A 19,131-nucleotide genomic window follows, 5' to 3' on the forward strand; every position below is an offset into this window, starting at 1 on the left:
TTACAGGTATAGTTGTTTTATATTTCAATAATTCTCGTTATAAATTAAAATAGTATAACCGATTTCACTCAGTTGTTCTTTTCCTTTGTATTTCATGTGTGATCTCACTGACTGTTTGTAAATACTAATTGTGAACGCTAGTTCGGCGATAATACAGGAAACAGTAATGTTATATTAACAGCATTAGTTAAACAATAGTCTAATTAAAAATAATTGATAATCTTAATAATTTAATAACAGTATTAATGAAACAAATATATATATCTGCATGCTCTTAATAAAATGTTGCTTGTCCCATTAGTATTGTCGTTGAATTAAAACAAGATTATTTTCAATTAGATTAGCTAATGCTGTTACAACAGATAATCTTTTTCCCGCGTATATGCAAATCTTTTTTCACCCCTCCCTCTTTTTCCATCCTTATTGATTCCAACCGATCTACGATCATGCTTATTAAACATCATTAATTATACGTCATTCATTTATTTCGGTTGCGATACTTGCGAGATGCCCGCGTCAAGAGAGCGTAAAGAGTTCTCAATTAAATTTCAGCTGCAAAATTAAATTCGTCATCGTTCTGGCGCCGCGGGAAACTCAATCGCACCGTTCCCAGGAAAAACTGCCGGCGAAGTTGGAGCGAACTAACCGATTACCTAATCACGCGCGCATTACCACGACGCGTTTTATCTCGGAGTCATTTCCGCGGGATGCCGCAGTATCCTTTCGGATCGGCGAGCGTTCGTGTCGCGACTCGCCTCGCTCGCCTTGCTCGTGAAAAGTATATATACGTTCGACTTTAGGGGAAACGATGGCACGGCGGACGACCGTCATCGTCCACCACCTCCTCCTCCTCGTGACGGTGCGTCTCTTCGTGGCCGCGACCTCGCAGCATCGCGACCGGGAGAGCCTCTGCGAGTCGCGGCAGACCTGCGCGAGCTGCCTGCAAACGCCGCGATGCGTCTGGTGCTCCATGACGGTAATGAATATTTATAAACGCCGTTAACGAGCGGTCTACTCCCGAGAATGAAGGAGAGAGATTCCCCTTCCCCGCGGAAGGAGACGTCGGAAAAGATGCGCCCACCTGCGACTACACCCGTCGTAATGACGGCGACAGACCCGCCCGTTCGCCAAAGACGTTGTCCGCGTTCCTCGTCGCGCCGGTGATTCATACGCCGCGGCGCCGAGTCAACTCACGCGCGATTGATCACTGCATGACTGTTTCGCGCGCGCTTATAGTACAAAAGCGTTTCTTTCGTCTTTTTTTCTATCAGTTCTCTGATATCTAAATATGATCCGGAAGAGAAAAATATTATTCGCGCCCAATTGAATGGAATATACACATATGTGGTATATCCGATGTGTTTTGTGAGAAATACTGATGGAGGATCTGTTTTTGAGAAGCTTACGTTATAATAAATATTGAGGCTTAATTGACTATAACTGGCAATCTTTATTAATAATATTCACAAATTTCCTACTGAGAGCATAAAACCTCGCGTCTTGAGACGTCTGGATACCTTTATCGTTTCCTTGATCGTTTCAGAACTTTGCGTAGCTTAAAACAAACTTTCCGAAATTCTTGCCGGGATGCTCGGAATGGATCCAATTTTTTTCCCCACGAATCATCGCTGAACTTCTCGTCCAGATACACCTCCGCTGTAGCCGCGGAGAGGGCTAGGGGAACAACGAACGCGCAGGGGGACCACATTATCGGCCAGCTCGTCGTGGCGGCGGGTACATTTATTACGTCGTCGTCGGTCTCCTCGGACTCACGTCGTCCTTATCGGTGTCCGAATAATGCGATCCCCCTGCGCGTTTGTCGTTCTCCTAGCCCTCTCCGCGGCTACGGCGGAGGTGTATCTGGACGAGAAGTTCAGCGATGATTCATGGAAAAAGAATTGAATCTATTCCGAGCATCCCGGCAAGGAGTTCGGAAAGTTTGTTTTAAGCTACGGAAAGTTCTGGAACGATCAAGAAAATGATAAAGGTATCCAGATGTCTCAAGACGTGAGGTTTTATGCTCTCAGTAGAAAATTTGTAAATATTATTAATAAAGATTGCCAGTTATAGTCAATTAAACCTCATTATTATTATTTATCCACTGACGAAGAAAATTTTCTTACTGTATAATAAATATTAATATCTGTTGTAATTTATTAAGTTAGAAGAAGAAGAATCTGATCTTTCATTAGTTTAAATTATATAGATGGAATAGTTACACGCATCAGAAATTTATTAACCGTAATATAATTCACTCGATGACTGTCAGTTCAGATTAAACAATTGCTAATTAATAACTGTTCAAATTAAACAAAGCTTTTTCATATGTCATGTGAATAAATACAATAATTACCAACTTCAAGATACTTGAACAAAAAACGATAAACGTTGAGAGTTGTCAACAATGTTTTCTAACAATGTTTGTTAATTTAACAAAGCGTGAACATTTTTTTATCACACGTTGTTTGTATCGTTGCACGTTGCAAATTTTTTTTTATTTAAAAATTTCAATTTAAATAACTTTTTAAATTGTAATAGATGATAATTGAGTTTTTGTTCGCGGCTTTGTAAGGTATCCAAACAGAGTGTAAGTGCTCCTTTGCTGCGTTGCGTGTCCAAACAAACGTATTTGAAAGAAGGCGACCTTTGGTGTCAACCATCGGCTGTGATATATCATGAGAATACGATGGATATCTTGGAAAATCGACAGTTATCCTCGATCAAGGGTAAAGATCCCGTCCAAGTTCAACCCCAGAAGATAAGATTACGTCTCAGGCCAGGTGAGAAAAATATTTCATCAAGATCTACTCTTTCATACGTTAGATCTCACGTTTCTTTGCAAAAAATTATGAAACATTAATACATATTTTTAACAATATATGTTATCAAAACAATATACTATATGTGTATAATAAACGCACTCTTCTTCACGAAAAAAATGTACATCGATTTTTAATCTGCATTATTGAGACACAAAGTTCTTTTAGAAATTACAATAAAATAATTATTTTAAACTTTAAAGTACAATAATTATACGTTACAAATGCTATATTTTATATATTCTTGATATACTTATATATCTAATGCTATACATAATTCAAGTAAGTTATAAATTTTGTGAATTAAAAATTTGAACAAATTATTTATAGGAGAAGACTATCGCGTAACTATGAAATACAGTCAGGCGGAGGATTATCCTGTGGATCTGTATTATCTTATGGACTTATCGGCGTCTATGGAGCCGTACAGAGACAAATTATCGAAACTCGGTCTACAATTGGCTAAAGCCATGCAAAAGCTCACGTCGAATTTCCGCATTGGCTTTGGCAGCTTTGTAGACAAGGTCGTTTTACCGATGACCAGCACGCAGCCCGATAAGTAATTATATTTATTGCAACATGTGAATCATTGCAACGGATATTTCGCTTAATTAAATAAAGAAACTAATTATAATCATCGAAATTGTTATAATTATGAATGGCATCGTGTTGGTAAAAGATTTTTAATCCGACTGAATTTTTACGTTAGATTAAAATCTCCCTGCAATTTGAAAACTGGTGAACCTTGTGCACCGCCTTACGATTATAAAAATCAAATGCCTCTTACGGAGAACGTAGCTCTATTTGAGGTAATTATCATTATGCAATTATGTATTCGACGTGTACTAAAGCAAATAAAAAAAAATTCTATCAAACAGTTTAGGACAATAAAGATAAAAACAAAAGTTCTGATTATTGCTTTTGAAATAATTATTCGATAAATATTGGATATATGTTTCCATATCTCACATGAAATTAGATTTTGACGCATTATTTTTTTGACAATTTCGTGCAGTTAATTTTAAATAATTTGTCAAATACAAGTAGTCTTAACAAATATAGGATCAGGTACAAGCGGCGCCGGTGTCGGGTAATCTGGACGGTCCCGAAGGCGGGCTCGACGCGATGATGCAGGTCATAGTATGTACCAAGGAAATTGGCTGGCGCCAAAAAGCACGTCATCTTATTGTGTTCTCGACCGATGCGATCTTCCACATCGCCGGGGACGGTAAGGTATGTGAATTAAAATAAAATACGAGGCATAATAAAATTGCGCACTCTGAAATAAATCGACCATAGCCGACTAAGAGTGGTGACTTCGAGATGAAAAAGCTTAACGGTTTCTCAGCTTGCAGGGATAGTAGAGCCAAACGATTGCAAGTGTCACTTGGACGAGAAAGGATTCTACACTTACTCCCTTCTGCAGGATTATCCGTCGATTTCTCAGGTGAGTATAAGATGAGTATATATTCATTTACTCTCTTTCTTTGAGGATTATTCAGTTACACGTGTATTATGAACTAATCGCTTAAGAATTTTTTTATTAAATTAAGAAAAATATTTTCTTTGTTTATATAGGTCAATAGAAAAGCGCGCGAGCACAATATGAATATTATCTTCGCCGTCCCTGATCACAAAAATGCGACTTATCAACGATTAAGTAGTAGCATCAGCGGATCCTCAACTGGAACTCTCGAAAATGATTCGCAGAATGTCGTCGCCTTAGTGAGCAGCGAATACGAAGTAATTATATTTGTTATAAATAATAATATATATTAATTTGTATATAAATTATCTTTTTATATCTTATACTTTTTAGTTTGCATTATAATAAGATAAGTTAATAAGAAAAATTAAGTAATAATTTTAGTTTACCTAAGAACATTAACATATTTTACCTAATATGTGGTACCTAACTAAAAGATTGATAATAATTTAATACGTTGACAATTTTCAGAAATTAGTGGACTCGGTGACAATAATCGACACAGCGCCAGAGATGATCGACGTTAAATATTTCTCCCGATGTTTAAACAAAACAGGGGAGTTGCTGGAACGTCAAGAATGCGGAGGACTTCGCGTAGGCAACATTATCGAATTTGAAGTTGTACTTAAGGTGCGTTAATAAGTTACAATTATTATTATATATTAATTAACAATATGATTCATTATGATTTGATTAAACACCAGGTTGTCGAATGTCCCAAAAATTCAAAGGATTGGCATCAAACTATGGAAATCAAACCTAGAGGCCTAAATGAGAGTTTAACTATCGATCTGGAAATTATATGCGACTGTCCTTGTGAGAATCCTGGACACCGGGTAGATATACTAAAGCAAAACAGCTAACTCGAATAATAATGTTGAGGAATTTATTTTTTAATTAATACAAATTTAACTTACGTCTAATGTTAAAAAATATAACTAAAAACATATATAATACTGATATAATACTGATTGTCTTATAACACTCTTACTATCGAATTTTAAATTACCATTTTCGCGACATAGGGATATCAGTTGAACGCAGCAGAATGCAAGGGTAAAGGTACATCCGTGTGCGGCGTGTGTTCCTGCAATCCCGGTTTTTATGGAAAACAATGCGAGTGCGAGGGAAACGGCAATGGTGCTGACAAATCGATTTCGATGATCGACTGCAAACCCGACAATCAAACCACCGAGATTTGCAGCGGTCATGGCACATGCAAGTGTGGCGTCTGCGATTGCGACAAACGACCGAACAATCCGCAAGAACTGTTCTACGGAAAATACTGCGAATGCGACAATTTCTCCTGCAAACGCAGTGGTGGCCAGGTATGTCCGAAAATTAAAGATATAACGATACGATTGCAAAATAGAATTCTAAGCAATGCAGTCGAGAATGAAATCCTAATGCTCTTTATGTAAGTTATAAAAAAAGTACTTAATAGTTTTTTAATAAAAATACTCAACTGATATTGAACGTGATTCTCTTATGTAGTCTAATAAACATGATTTTATTACGGATTAAAAATTATGAGTTAAAAATTATATATACTCGTTAATTATACTAAAATATAATTTTCTTCATACCTCGGTCGAAAGTACGTACTTTCGTCCCTAATAGCAAGGACGAAAGTTTAACATTTACTCCCTGTGAAAAGTACACGCGCGCTCTCTATAACTTTAAACCTTAACGCCCTTTAACCTTAAAAATAGTCATCAATATTGTTCTGTCAATATGTCATCTGATGAATCCGTAGACGAGGAAGAAGTTATACGAAATTTCGATGCAGAAGCGCGATTGATAATAAATACAGATACGTTGCCAAAGAAGTCTGTTGATCGATACAATCTTGTTTACGACACGTATAAAAAGTGGCAGATAGAACACAAAACTTCACTGTCAAACTGTGAAGAAAATAATTTGGTTGTGTATTTTAAGGACCTATCTAAAAAATTAAAGCCGTCAACTTTATGGAGTGTTTGGTCAATTTTGAAAAGCACATTAAATTCAAGAGACAATGTTAACATAGGTAATTTTCTTAACTTGAAAGCTAATAGAATTAATTTATTTTTACAAAATATGACAAGACGACTCTTGGAATGTATTTGATGCCTGCCCCCCCGACCAGCAGCACTCGCTTCGCTCGTGCCGCAAATGTCGGGGGCAGGCATCAAAAACATGCTTATTAACATTTAAAGTTAAAAAAAGTAAAATTAATAACGTACTTTCGACCGGCTATGAAGAAAAATCGTATACACTACGCGGGCCAAAAGTTGAAATCTCGGTCCTGCTCGTCATGATGCCCTCGGCTTCGCCTCGGGGCATCATGACGCGCAGGGCCGAAAATTCAACTTTCGGCCCTTGTAATGTAATATACTATTAATATCTTTTAAGCATATTATAGTATTTATTTATATATAAACAACAAAATTACACGCTCAAAAGAGGATAGCCAGGAACAGGAGATCTTTATTATCGCGCGTATAACTACCGTGTTTTCTCGCTTGATAGTTGCTTTTAACAAATTCGCGCGCGGAAGTTACACGGCAATCTTGCCTACGAGCGAGCGCGGCAGCGCGGCGTTTATAAGGACGGTTGGACAAATTACACGCCTTTGTACGTACCCCATTACGCCGTTCGCCGTTCGTCTCTTCTTTGTCCGTTTAAGGTCTGCGGCGGACGGGGCAAGTGCGAATGCGGTACCTGCAATTGCCTGCCGGGATGGGGTGGCGAGACGTGCGACTGCAAGGAGACCAACAGTACGTGCATCCCGACGACGGGCAAGAACGTCGAGATTTGCAGCGGACGTGGCAAGTGCATCTGCGGTAGCTGTCACTGCCACGAGCTGGACAATATCCGATATTCCGGACAATATTGCGAGGCGTGCCCAGTGAGTGTTCACACACAAGGATTTGATCTGGGAAGTTTGTTCGAAGAAATTGTTCATCAATTTCTTTCAACAAACAAAATAAGAAAGAACATAAAAAATTCTCGAGATGCGTGGATATTTTTGCATAAAAATTTCTATGGTAATCGATTATTCGCATTCAGGAGACGATTTATGTACAATTAATATTATTATTGTACATAACACGCACATGGTGTTGAAAACTTAGAAAGTTATATACCTGTATGTACCTGTGAGAAAGAGGTGGGGGGGGGGAGGAGACTTTTCTGACCAAGAATAAAATTAAATTTATTGTTAAATGTTTGGATACTGAAACAATTTATTAAATTGTTGATTATATTACGCATCTATTCATTAATTTAATTTTATTTCTTATATAATTTTAAATCTTATATTAAATTTGATTTTTGCGAATAACGTACTTGGAAAATGCATATTTCGATCTGCACTTATATATAGTGTTCTAGAGTTTTTATAGTAGTAAAAAAATATCTTAATTTTACGAAACAGTTATTTATTTATAACCCACTTTAGACATGCCCAGAACAACGGTGTGATGAACTGAAGAATTGCGTGGAGTGCATGGCGTACAACGCAGGACCACTCGCGACAAACGGGAAGTGCGACTTGTGCGTGCACGAAATAGACATTGTTAGTAGTTCTTTCCTTGAGATAACACTTCTACTTCGCGAGCTGTGCGTGAGCGGTTAATAATTTGCGATGCGATACAAATGGACGCTAATTCTTACTCCACAGGTCGACACTGTCGAGGAAGATCCTGCGAAAGATAAGGAAACCGGCGCCCGCATATGTCGAACACCCGGTGATGCAGGCTGTACGTTTGTCTTTAAGTATCAATATCACAGAGCTGGTACCGGAGGAGACATTAAAATCCTTCAGATTCAAGCCGAGAAAGAAAGAGCTTGCCCAACGCTTATTGACGTTTTCGGTAATCATTCTTGTTGTACTATTATATTAATTATACTTTATTTCGTTATGTTCGCTGCCATGAAATATACAATTTACAGAGTTCCATTCTATGCTTTTTGATAAATTAAACAAGATTAATAAGTAACAAACGTAATTAGTCGTGATGAGATTAATAATGCACATCTACACATAACGTAGTTTTAAAAAATTATGTAATGTATTTTATGTTATTATTTCAAGATTATTTTATTTGTCTGGCCATTCTCTCTCGCTCTCTTTAATCCTAATTATTATTTATACGATGATGTTTGAAAACTAATATATAGTATCTTCGCGCGTTGGTTACGCTTACGTATACGATTGAACATCCGAGGAGATGTACAAAATGAACTAGAATTTACTTTCTTCCGTAGGTGTTGCGCTGGGCGTCGTCATAAGCACCGTCGTCATCGGTTTCCTGATTCTCCTCATTTGGAAGATCCTCACGATCATCCACGACAAGAGGGAATACGCCAAGTTTGAGAAAGAGCGCGCCCTCGCCAAATGGGACAGAGTGAGTCGCTTATTCCTCATTGTTCTCGATCGCGTGACTACGAGATCGCCGGATCGTCAATATATGTCGAAATGTTTCAGGGCGAGAATCCTCTGTACAAACAAGCGACGTCGACTTTCTGCAATCCGACGTTCAAGAAAAACGCCAGAAATTAGTAATTTTTAGCTTTAGACTCTCATTGTGATATATTACGAATTTCGTATAAGAGCTTCTAATTTTATTTTTTATATGTGTTGAAATTTCATATAATAAATAAATTGAAAGATGACATGTGTTATTCTTTATTAATCATCAGTTTTTAAAGATCAGTTCTTATATCAAAAATTGATTATCTACTATAAAAATAATTAAACACCAACACCTTGTTACGGCTCCACGCTCCATCTTTCTTTGATTGATTTCTAATCTTATGAGCCTTTACTAAAAATAATTAAACTTATTATTTTATTTTTAATACTAAACATTGATTTAATTTATTTTTCTATATTTTAACATTTAAAAAAGTGTTAAATAGCAATTAATGTATCATTAGTTATATTAATATATCAACCAAATTAAAAAATTAAGTCACGCAAATTGCTTGTGTCTAATGAACAGACGTAAATTAATATATAAATCATTATCTTTTAATATATAAGTGAGATATTCTTAGATCTTACTATTGCGCCCGGCTAGAAATATTATTTATGGAAGTAATAGGAGATTTCAACGCCGGCCTTCTCTCCAATATACAATATACCAGATCCGATGACTAGCGCCGCGCTAAAGCGAATGAATTGAACAAGCCTCTGCGGGCGCCATGGTGTTTAATTGCCGCATAATGAGAAGACCAATCGGCAGCGAGAATCTCGCCGTGCAAAAACGAGCAAAACTTTCCACGGCTCTTTTCCTCTTCTTCCGCCTCTTTACATTCTTCTGCTACTCTCACCGAGCTCGTAATAACATGTCTCCGCTCAAATACTTCCTGCTTCCCCCCTATTTATTGCGAAATCTAGCCGCGTAGGTTTTCCAACGAGACTTTTTGTTGTTTCATTTTATCATCGTAAAGCCGTTTTCTATGCCGGTTATGGCCAACGACAGATTTGTAGATAGCGATCTAAGAGCGATTGCTTAATTAATGAGCCGAAAAGATCTAGAATCAGTTTTACGAATTTAGAATTATTTTATTTATTTTACGTTAACACAGTAGTACACAGCTTCTTCAGCGTTGTCCTCTGCTAGTCTCAGTGCGTTTGTATAGTGATTCAGTGCTTTAGCCCAATTGCCTTTTTTATACTCTTCATTACCCTTTTCTTTCCATTCCTGTGCGGTCATATCTGACTCTGTCCTGATGGAATAACTCTCTACAACACAAATTATATACTGCTGCATTATATGTTTTAACATGGAAAGACTGTTTGTTATTTATATATTTTATATGTATCTAGTATTTTTTTAAATGCGGAAAGTATAAATGACGCAATTATTACTAAGTATTTATATGCAAGTATGAGACATTAATGGAGGAAAAATAAACAAAAATTTAATAACAACAATGCAATTATTAGCATAGGATCTTCATATAAATTGTAATCGATTCTTGCAATTTTTATATCGAAAAGCCAACTTTTTTAACATAAAAAATCAGGTTTATTTCCTGTGAATTATTGACATAATTAGGAGCATTGAAGCCGCTAATTGCAATTCAATTATTGTCGATCATGGAAATTCGGGTTTGGACCGACGACAATTTAAGATGCTACACGAAAATATCTTATTTTGTTTTAACGTGAAAAATGCAATTATGTATACGCTGCAAAAGTCAGGGGCAATTTACGTTCTTCCATTTCTCGTGTCGGAAATTTCAATTCCCCGGCGAGGGCGTTCGCTTGTTTTTTTTTCGAAGAATTTTTTGATCTGGTACACTAGTGCAATAAATTAGAGTGAAACAAAATATACTTGATTCACTCTAACTTATTGCACCAGTTCAGGAAGTTTTTCGAAAAAAAAAAAATAGACGTACGCTAGTTCAAGAAAGACGTGCGATTTATCTGAGAAGCGCGAAAAATTTATTTGCGTGAAGTTGAATTTCAACATTATTTTTATATGAGAGTCGTTAACCGTGTATTTGTTTATCTTTGATACATCCAGTCTTTCTTGGTCTGTTCAAACCCTAGTTCGGACGTGTTTCGTATAAAAGACTGCCACAATTTCCAAGACATGAATACTCGTTCAACAAAGACTTTAGATTCGCAAGAGGTCACATTTTGATAAGAAAAATATCACAGTACACGGAAATTAATCTCCTTATTACATAAAGAGAAGAGACATTATCGCATTGTAAAAGTACCTTGGTCTGAAATCTGTTATGATATTACGATTTATTATAAAATTAGGACGTTTGTCATTCGTCGCTGATCTTTCTTCATACCAACGTACATGAGATGTTTCTAAACGTGCGTTTATGTTAATGCTCTAATTGCAACTCATTTAGAAGAACTCCTGGTACTGTTTAATAGCCCTGCAATGGAATTATCTGGCTCGATCACTTAGCTTTACTGTTTCACTTGTGCAAGATATACAATGTTGTGGTCGAGCGGGGATAAAACGTTTTGCCCTACTTGCCCCGACGATTCGTCGAGATATTTTCGGCCAAAAAGTAATAATTAGTAATCTCACACGTTTGTTGCGGATATCTTTGTTACATCGAATTGGATCACATCGAACGCGCGGTAAGCTTCCGTGTAGATCGTCGGCGAAATAAATCCTTTATTACCTGTCGGAGTGTTTTCTCCTTGTTCCCTTGTGTCGATCCTAGTACTTTTCAAAAAGTAGTTTAAACCGGGAAGCATCGGCATAGCTAATGAGGCACGACGCTGCGCGTCACGTGAATTTCGAAAGCGCGGACTCGACCGTGTGGAAGGCCGTCAGACTGACGTTTTGCAGAATTCAGGACGAGACATAAACAAATAATGATTGCATGCGTCAAATACACCGACGCTTTTTCTTTAACTGTCCAAAACCGTGAGCAGTTCTTCCAAAACCGTACAATAAGAATTTTTACAAGTGCGTGCAATTTCTTCCATTTTGCAAGGATTAGGCGCCGAAATGAAAACCATTTATACGTCCGCGGCACTCTCCGAGCTCCACCGATTGCTAACAGCAGCGAAAAAAGAAATTTTAATCTGCAAAAGCGACAATCAAGAACTCACAAAGAGATTTTCGTAGAGACATAGCGATGACCCAAGTCTGTCGAGAAAAAGAATGGTTCTGTGCCTGAAAAAGCTAGGATGTTATTTATCATGGGTAAAAAGCGCCGAAGCACGAGTCTTGTAAATGCAAAGTTTTGTTATTTATTAATTATACTGTACATTGCGCTGTCATTTATTAAAATAAAAAATAATATTCTATTAAATAATGTGTCATTTAGATCCCAATTAAATTATTCACGTTTAATCTTCTTAATCGAATGTTCTATATTATCAGTGCTTTGTGACGATCCGCTCTCTTCGATGTTTCTCTTGAGCTTGCCCCATTTCACAGCAGCTTCTAAAACACGGGATGCTAATTCCTTGATCTTCTTGTTTTGCATAGTGTTATTATCGCTCAATTCTCTTACTCGTTTCATTATTGTATCTGTTTCGATGAGTTTTGCAGCGACGTATTTCGTACTGTTCATCATATTTAACGCAATTTCGGTACCTTTATGTTGTAAGTTATCGTCTGGATCATTGAGTAAAATAGGTAGGAATGTCGACCAAATATCCCAGCCGAGTAATTTTTCGCAAGCCTCTTCGCTGGCTGCCGTTAGCGTTGCTAACGTTCCAGCTATTGCCTTCTTTGTATGGTCATCTGTGCCGTCCTTTACGGACCTATTTATAAGATCAAAAAGTTGATCAGATCTCTGCTTAACAAGTTGAATAGCAACATCACGGCATAATACCAAATTGTTTATGAGTTGTGTGGACGTTCGTTTCAACAGCAGGTTGTTATCGTCACGCATACAGAGCTCAATTTTCTCATATTCTGTCTTGAAAATATGTTCTCGCATGTTGTTGACACTAGCTAGATTGCACAAAGCTGTTAGAGCATCGCATCTCTCATTAACAGAACGCTCCGGGTTCAAGAGATTTGAGATCGGCTGTACAACCTCCATGATTATCTGACCGGGAAATGCAACCTCAGGAGATGTCGTGTGTGCTAGATAGGCCAGGGCCCGCGTAGCATATATCATTCCTGTGTCTGTGCCATTCAGCGCTAACGACAATAATGCCTCCGTGCCGCCTTCTTGAACAACTATTTTTCTCAAATCATGTTGACTGCATATCGCGTTGAAAACGCGGGCTATTAATTCCTTGTTATTCTCGCTGCCTGTTTTAGCGAGGCCCACCAAAGCGCTGGTCACACCGGCCTCCGCTAACGCGCGCCGTCTTTCTTGCACGTAGTCGTCCTCGGTCTGTACGTGATCAATATTAAAACACTTGACAAACATTTCCCTCTCGGATGGGAAATTAAAATTGTCATAAGCGATGCACAAGTTCACCAACAATATGTTCACTTGATAGAGAATCGATTGATTTTCAATCTTGGCAAACTCGATTATCGCTTTAACGGCTCGTTTGTCTCCGATCAAATCGTCTTTGACCCCGAGGTCGACAGTGAGATACGACAGACCTTCAATGGCCCATTTTCTCATATTTCTCTGAGGATTGGTCAAGAATCGTATGCAAATCTTGAGCCATGTACCTATCTGTTCCTTATTGAACGTAGGGACAGCTTGCAATTCTCTTTCTAACTCGTCGAATTTCGTCATCTTACAAATACCCACAAACGCTCGAATCCGAATTGAATCTTTCAGGTTCTCAGAATCATGCGAACCCTCAGAATTATCCAGGTTCTCAAAATTATCCAGATCCTCAGAATCATCCGAATCCTTAAAATCATCCGAGTCTTCAGGATAACATAGTTTTCGTAATATAATGAAACTTTGACGTATGAACGTGTTGAATTCGTCATATTTAGATACAACGGCATAGATAAATTCGCAAATCACTTTTTTTATCAATAAGTCATTTTCCACTGTCTATCAAAAATTAACAATTATATCATTAAATCTGTCTTCAGTAATAAATGTGTTTGCAACATTAAACGGGCCAAATGTTAAGGTTGTCATCGCAACTATTGCACGCAACTGTAAAACAAACGATTAATGATTTATGAAGTTTTACGTTTTGTGAAACAATAATTATTTCTTTTTTTAATCAAGACAGTGTCAAAGTGTTATTAAATTGTGATTGAAATTAGAAAAAACCTCTAATTAAAAGTAAATTAAGCTGCAGAAAATACGATAAGTGAAAAAGTCATTCTTCAATAAATTTCGATTAAACTCTGTAATAATCATATTTGAATTTCAAAGTTATAGAATATACATTATAATGACAATTTCTCAAATATGCTATAGTTAAAAAGAAACTCGGTCTATTATTTTAAGACAATTTAAGTCAATAGAAAAGATAAAAAATTAAAAAATTCGTACTTTAGGTTCTTCGTCAAGCGAATATAATCTATTTCTGACAAATCTATTAATGCCCGCGGAAAGTTGTTGCCTGTAATCAAGTGGTAAGTTTTCATCAATTTTTGCTAAACACTCTCTGGTTATAGTTCGCGTGGAAGATGTGATGTCGAACGAAGATTGGTATTGGTATTCCACTAATTGACTGGTTAACTCTATTAATGTGCCCAAACCGCCAAACTCTATCATTCGTTTGGCCCAGCCTAACGCAGTATAATGAATGTTGCGCGTAATAAATTCTATTGATGCGTCTCTAGCAATGCCCGGTGTCAGTGTTTTATTGTCTATTTTATCCAACAAGCATGACAGAATAGTGTCAGTTACTTGCTTATGCTCCTTGCACAAAGTCTCGTCAGGTATTGAATCGGGTTCTTCGTTCCTGCCGCAACAAGTGTTCAATATACTCTGTAACCAAATTACACAATAAATTTTAATTACTCAAATACGAGTATTCTACCTACATTTTAGACGATAATATCTACCTGTAAACAATATTGAGATGCGTTGACTATCTCTGAAGATGTGCTGTTCATCATTTCCAGACACCAAGGCAAAACGTTTATCCTAATGGACTCGATTTTCTCAACATCTAACGGGCCGAATATTAAGGTTGTTATCGCAAGTACTATGCGCACCTGTAAAACAATTAATTAACAATTTGTAAGTTATTACCTGAAACAATATATTTGATTAAAAAGAAATCAAGGTAGCTACAGAGTTATTTAATATTGATGGAAAATAGTAGAAATCTTTGATAAATTATGCTTCAGAAAATACGATAGATTGCAAAGTCATATTTTTGTATTTTAATTTATGTTATATACAGATTATACAATATCAACAATTGAAAAAGAAATCTTCTTTGACATTTCTACTTTTAAAACAGCGTTTAACTTTTACAAATACAGTTAAACAGATATTTGACGCTTTTTTTATTATGAAACAATTTAAATAATTAAAAAAGACCGAAAATTACAAAATTCATACTTTGGATTTTGTGTCAAAATTAGGCAATTTATCTTCAATAAATTCTTCAATGGCTTTGATAAATGTTGCCTTATCACCATCATCGTACATCTTTTTATATATTTTTGTTAAGCACATACTGATTAGAGTTTGCGTGGAAGATGTGATGTCGATCGAAGATTCGTTTTTAAATTCCACCATTTCACTGGCCATTTCCATTAATGTTTGCAAACCGCCAAATTCGACCAATCGTTTGGCCCAGTCTAACGCAGCATGATGAATGTTACACGTAATAAGATTTATTAATGTGTCTCTAGCAATGCCTGTTGTTGTTTCATTCCCTATTTTATCCAACAAGCTTGACAGAAACGTATCAATATCTTTCTCATGCTTTACCAGCGCTGCGTACAAAGTTTCGTCGAGTTTTGAAACTGGTTCATCATTCGTACCGGTGTAAATGTTTAATATATTCTGAAACAAAATTACGCAATAAATCAATTACTGAAAATACATGTATGCTAATTACATTCGAACCGATAATATTTACCTGTAAACAGTATTGAGACGCGTTGACTCTCTCCGTAGATGTGCTGTTCATCATTTCCAGACACCAAGGCAAAACAACGTTTATCATAGTGGACTTATTGTTAGTTCGACTAACATTGTTATTGCATAATTCGGCTACAATACGAATTGCGCTACAGATCGCTTCATCATTCTCTCCTACTTCCTTTATGAAGATTTCGTAGGCATCTGTTTTCCAACGTGCAAGCCTAAGCAGAGTAATCACGGCGTTTTCACGTTTCTCTTGATCTGCGCTCACGTTAAATGCCAGACCCATCATTTGTGATACCTAATACAAAACAAAAGTCAGCGTATATTTAAATAAAAGAGTCACGGTCGGTCTCGCTCCGCGTATACTTGGCACTACCGTGTCTCTTGATATAGTGGTCTGTAATAAAAATATAAACTAACTACAAAAGATTATATTTGTATGACGTAATATTTACCCATATAGTAGGTAGATTATTAATCGATAAGAAGAAATAATACATTAGTTGCTTTCCATTTGCACTCAAAGTGATCTAAGTCACTCAGTTATGTGAGTATTTTATACTCAGATAAGATAAGTGATTTTGTACTTACCTGCTTATTTTGGTGACAAAGCTATCACATAACAATACAGATAGCCTCACTTTTAACGTGAATCTATTAGATTCATTAAAGCACACGGTCTCGATTGTGGATAAAAACTCAATTGAATCTCACTTGCTAGCATGCAAAAAGAACGTGCATTCAACTGAGTTATTACGTCACAAGTGAGAATTATCTGAGTTTTGATGTAAATGGAAAACAATAACTATTATATAATAAGAGAGCAGACAAGAACTCAAATCCGTTTGTCAAATTATATGTGATATTGAATAAAAAAAAAAAAAAGAACTCTTATTAAAATATATATATTGAGCATGAAAAATGTGTTATTATTTTTATATTATCTAGACAAAATTAGCGTGTCTTGCAAGTTAATGAATTTTTGTAATTATGTATATTTAGTTTGACATTAATACTTGCTTTTTCCTTAATATATTTGTCTGAAATATCACGAAATTGCTTCGCTGTGTGCTGATGTAGTGAATTATTTGAGCAAGATGTATCATTTGTGTAAGATGAAATAATTTTCTCGTCCGCATCTTTTTCGAATGCCTCCTCGTACCTCTCTAACTCTATTAATGCCAAAAATCTGCGAAACAATGTTATTGGAACGTCAGGACATATTTTTAACACACTGTTGCAGTCTTCAATCGCTTCGTCGTAATTTCCCTGCTCAAAATATGCGGCAGCGCGATTATCGTAATACAATCGCTTCTCAGTGTCGTCTGTTGCTAGTTCAATTGCCTTTGTGTAGTGACTTAAGACTTCAGACCAATTGCCTTTGTTGAACTCTTCGTCACCCTTCTTTTTCCATTCCTGTGCAGTCGTATCTGACTCTGCCATGGTGGAAGAATACTACAACACAAAATATGTGATGTCGCAATGTTTTAACATGGAAAGACTCTCCATGAAATTTTATACATATTATCTTAAATACGAAAAACACAGATTATAAACTTATTACAAAATAATTATACGCGAGTATGAGACATTAATGGGTCAAAAATAAACTTACAGTTTAACAAGAATAACATTGTATTTTCTAACATAAGACCTGCATATAATTCATAATTGATTGTTGCAACAATTTTTATATTAAAGAGCAGATAGCTAACTTGCACTAGCATTGAAGGACAAATTTATTTTCGGTAAATTACCTTTGGCATAAATATAGAAGCATTGGGGTGAAATATAGACTAAATAATGCTATCGACCTACTGATTGTAATTCAATTATTATCGATCGCGACAGTTCGGGTTTGGATCGACAACGATTTATTACATTACACGTAGATATTTCTACTCGTATTAGCGCGAGAAATGCAATTATGTATATTTTGCTGCGATAGTCAAGGGTAATTTACACTCGATCCTCCCTTTCATGAGTCGAACATTTAAATACTTCGACGAAGCGTGTCTGGAAATGAACCGTGCGATTTATCTGAAACTCGCGAGAAATTCAATTGCGTGAAATTAAATCTCGTTCTACCGATATTTTCGTTTATATGAAAGTATTTAATGTTCCGTCAACCGAGTGGTTATTTTTCGTTTTTTTCTTTGACACATCCAGTTCTTTAGTCTGTTCAAATCACTTCGAACGTGTTTCGTATAAATAGATCGTCACAGGTCGGTGGCTGAAGGGTAACATAAGAAAATAAAGACTTAAGGAACAAAGATTCGCGAGAGGTCACATTTCGACAAGATAAATATTACCATACTCGAAAGTTAATTTTTCAGTTATATAAAAAAAAGAAACATTAATATGATTTTTTATAAAATTAGGGTGTTTTCTCACACGTCGCTGCTCTTTTTCGACTAACATAAGATATTTCTAAACGTGCATTTATGTTAATGTTAATACTTTAATTGCAACTCATTCAAAGGGACTCGTGTACTGTTTAATAGCCCTAGAATGGAATTATCTGGCTCGATCACTTAGCTTTACTGTTTCACTTGTGTAAGATATACAATAGTGTGATCAAGTCGGGATGAAACGTCTTGCGCTACTTGCCTCGACGATTTGTCGAGGTATTTTCGGCCGAAAAGTAATAACAGTAATCTCACACGTTTGTCACGAATACCTTTATTACATCGAAATGGATCACGTTGAACGCGCGGCAATTTTTCATGTAGATCGTCGGCAAAATAGAACAGGAAATAAATCCTTTATTACCTGTCGGATTGCTTTCTCTTTGTTGTCTCGTGTCGTTTGAGCACCCTCAAACTTCCCAACTCGGTCTATGATTGTTTACGATCCTAGCACTTTTCAAGAAGTAATTTAAACCAGCAATCATCGGCGTAGCTAATGAAGCACGACGCTGAGCGTCACGTAAATTTCGAAAGCGCGGACTCGACCGTGTGGAAGGCCGTCAGATTGATTTTTCGCAAAATTCAGGACTCAGGACGACACATTATACGGTGTCTTATATAATCTCGAACTCGTCGAACGCAGCGCTCTCGACGAAACGAAGTTGCGAGCGAGAGGTCGCGACGCGATAATTCGACGATATTGTTCGCTGAAGTGTAACATCTCAAACGACCAATAAGGGTGCTCCGTTTGAATTACATCGAGGTTAACTTGGATTCTAGAGTCTTATTGTTAGATAAAAATGCCCAATCGTCGCTAAGGTACGTACCCGCACATGCGCTCACGATTCTGAAGGCGGTAAGGTAAATGTAAAATGTGAAGAATGGCATGAAATTTATAATACAGTTTTCTTTACAAATAATGATTGTGCGTCAAATATACCGACGCTTTTATAAC

The 19,131-nt window shown here is 36.6% G+C and overlaps 2 protein-coding genes across 3 annotated transcripts; one reads left to right on the forward strand and one right to left on the reverse strand.

Moving 5' to 3' along the window:
- The first annotated feature begins 706 nt into the window (after nucleotides 1-706).
- LOC143893531 (integrin beta-PS) lies at nucleotides 707-8,964 on the forward strand. Of its 2 annotated transcripts, none has more exons than XM_077399032.1 (15): nucleotides 707-976; nucleotides 2,573-2,780; nucleotides 3,150-3,378; nucleotides 3,529-3,628; nucleotides 3,882-4,052; nucleotides 4,168-4,266; nucleotides 4,398-4,562; nucleotides 4,777-4,935; nucleotides 5,010-5,141; nucleotides 5,331-5,633; nucleotides 6,974-7,195; nucleotides 7,748-7,864; nucleotides 7,970-8,162; nucleotides 8,557-8,696; nucleotides 8,777-8,964. In XM_077399032.1, the coding sequence occupies exons 1-15, from the start codon at nucleotides 809-811 to the stop codon at nucleotides 8,849-8,851; spliced, it is 2,481 nt and encodes an 826-aa protein (XP_077255158.1). In that variant the 5' UTR covers nucleotides 707-808; the 3' UTR covers nucleotides 8,852-8,964. The 2 variants fall into 2 exon arrangements, with proteins under 2 accessions (XP_077255158.1, XP_077255167.1); XM_077399041.1 differs by lacking the exon at nucleotides 707-976 and adding an exon at nucleotides 1,735-1,987.
- A 3,153-nt stretch (nucleotides 8,965-12,117) lies between these two features.
- On the reverse strand, nucleotides 12,118-18,841 carry LOC143896140 (protein unc-45 homolog B-like). The gene is made up of 8 exons (XM_077403740.1): nucleotides 18,541-18,841; nucleotides 16,789-17,223; nucleotides 15,761-16,066; nucleotides 15,235-15,684; nucleotides 14,730-14,882; nucleotides 14,212-14,652; nucleotides 13,774-13,866; nucleotides 12,118-13,608 (listed from the first exon to the last, which is right to left on the reverse strand). Exons 2-8 carry the CDS (start codon nucleotides 17,209-17,211, stop codon nucleotides 12,118-12,120), a joined length of 3,357 nt encoding a protein of 1,118 aa, XP_077259866.1. The 5' UTR covers nucleotides 17,212-17,223; nucleotides 18,541-18,841.
- Nucleotides 18,842-19,131: the final 290 nt, after the last annotated feature.

The sequence above is a fragment of the Temnothorax americanus genome, unplaced genomic scaffold (genome assembly GCF_048541705.1).
Source record: "Temnothorax americanus isolate GAGA-0224 unplaced genomic scaffold, ASM4854170v1 Scaffold1, whole genome shotgun sequence".
Lineage (NCBI taxonomy): Eukaryota > Metazoa > Arthropoda > Insecta > Hymenoptera > Formicidae > Temnothorax > Temnothorax americanus.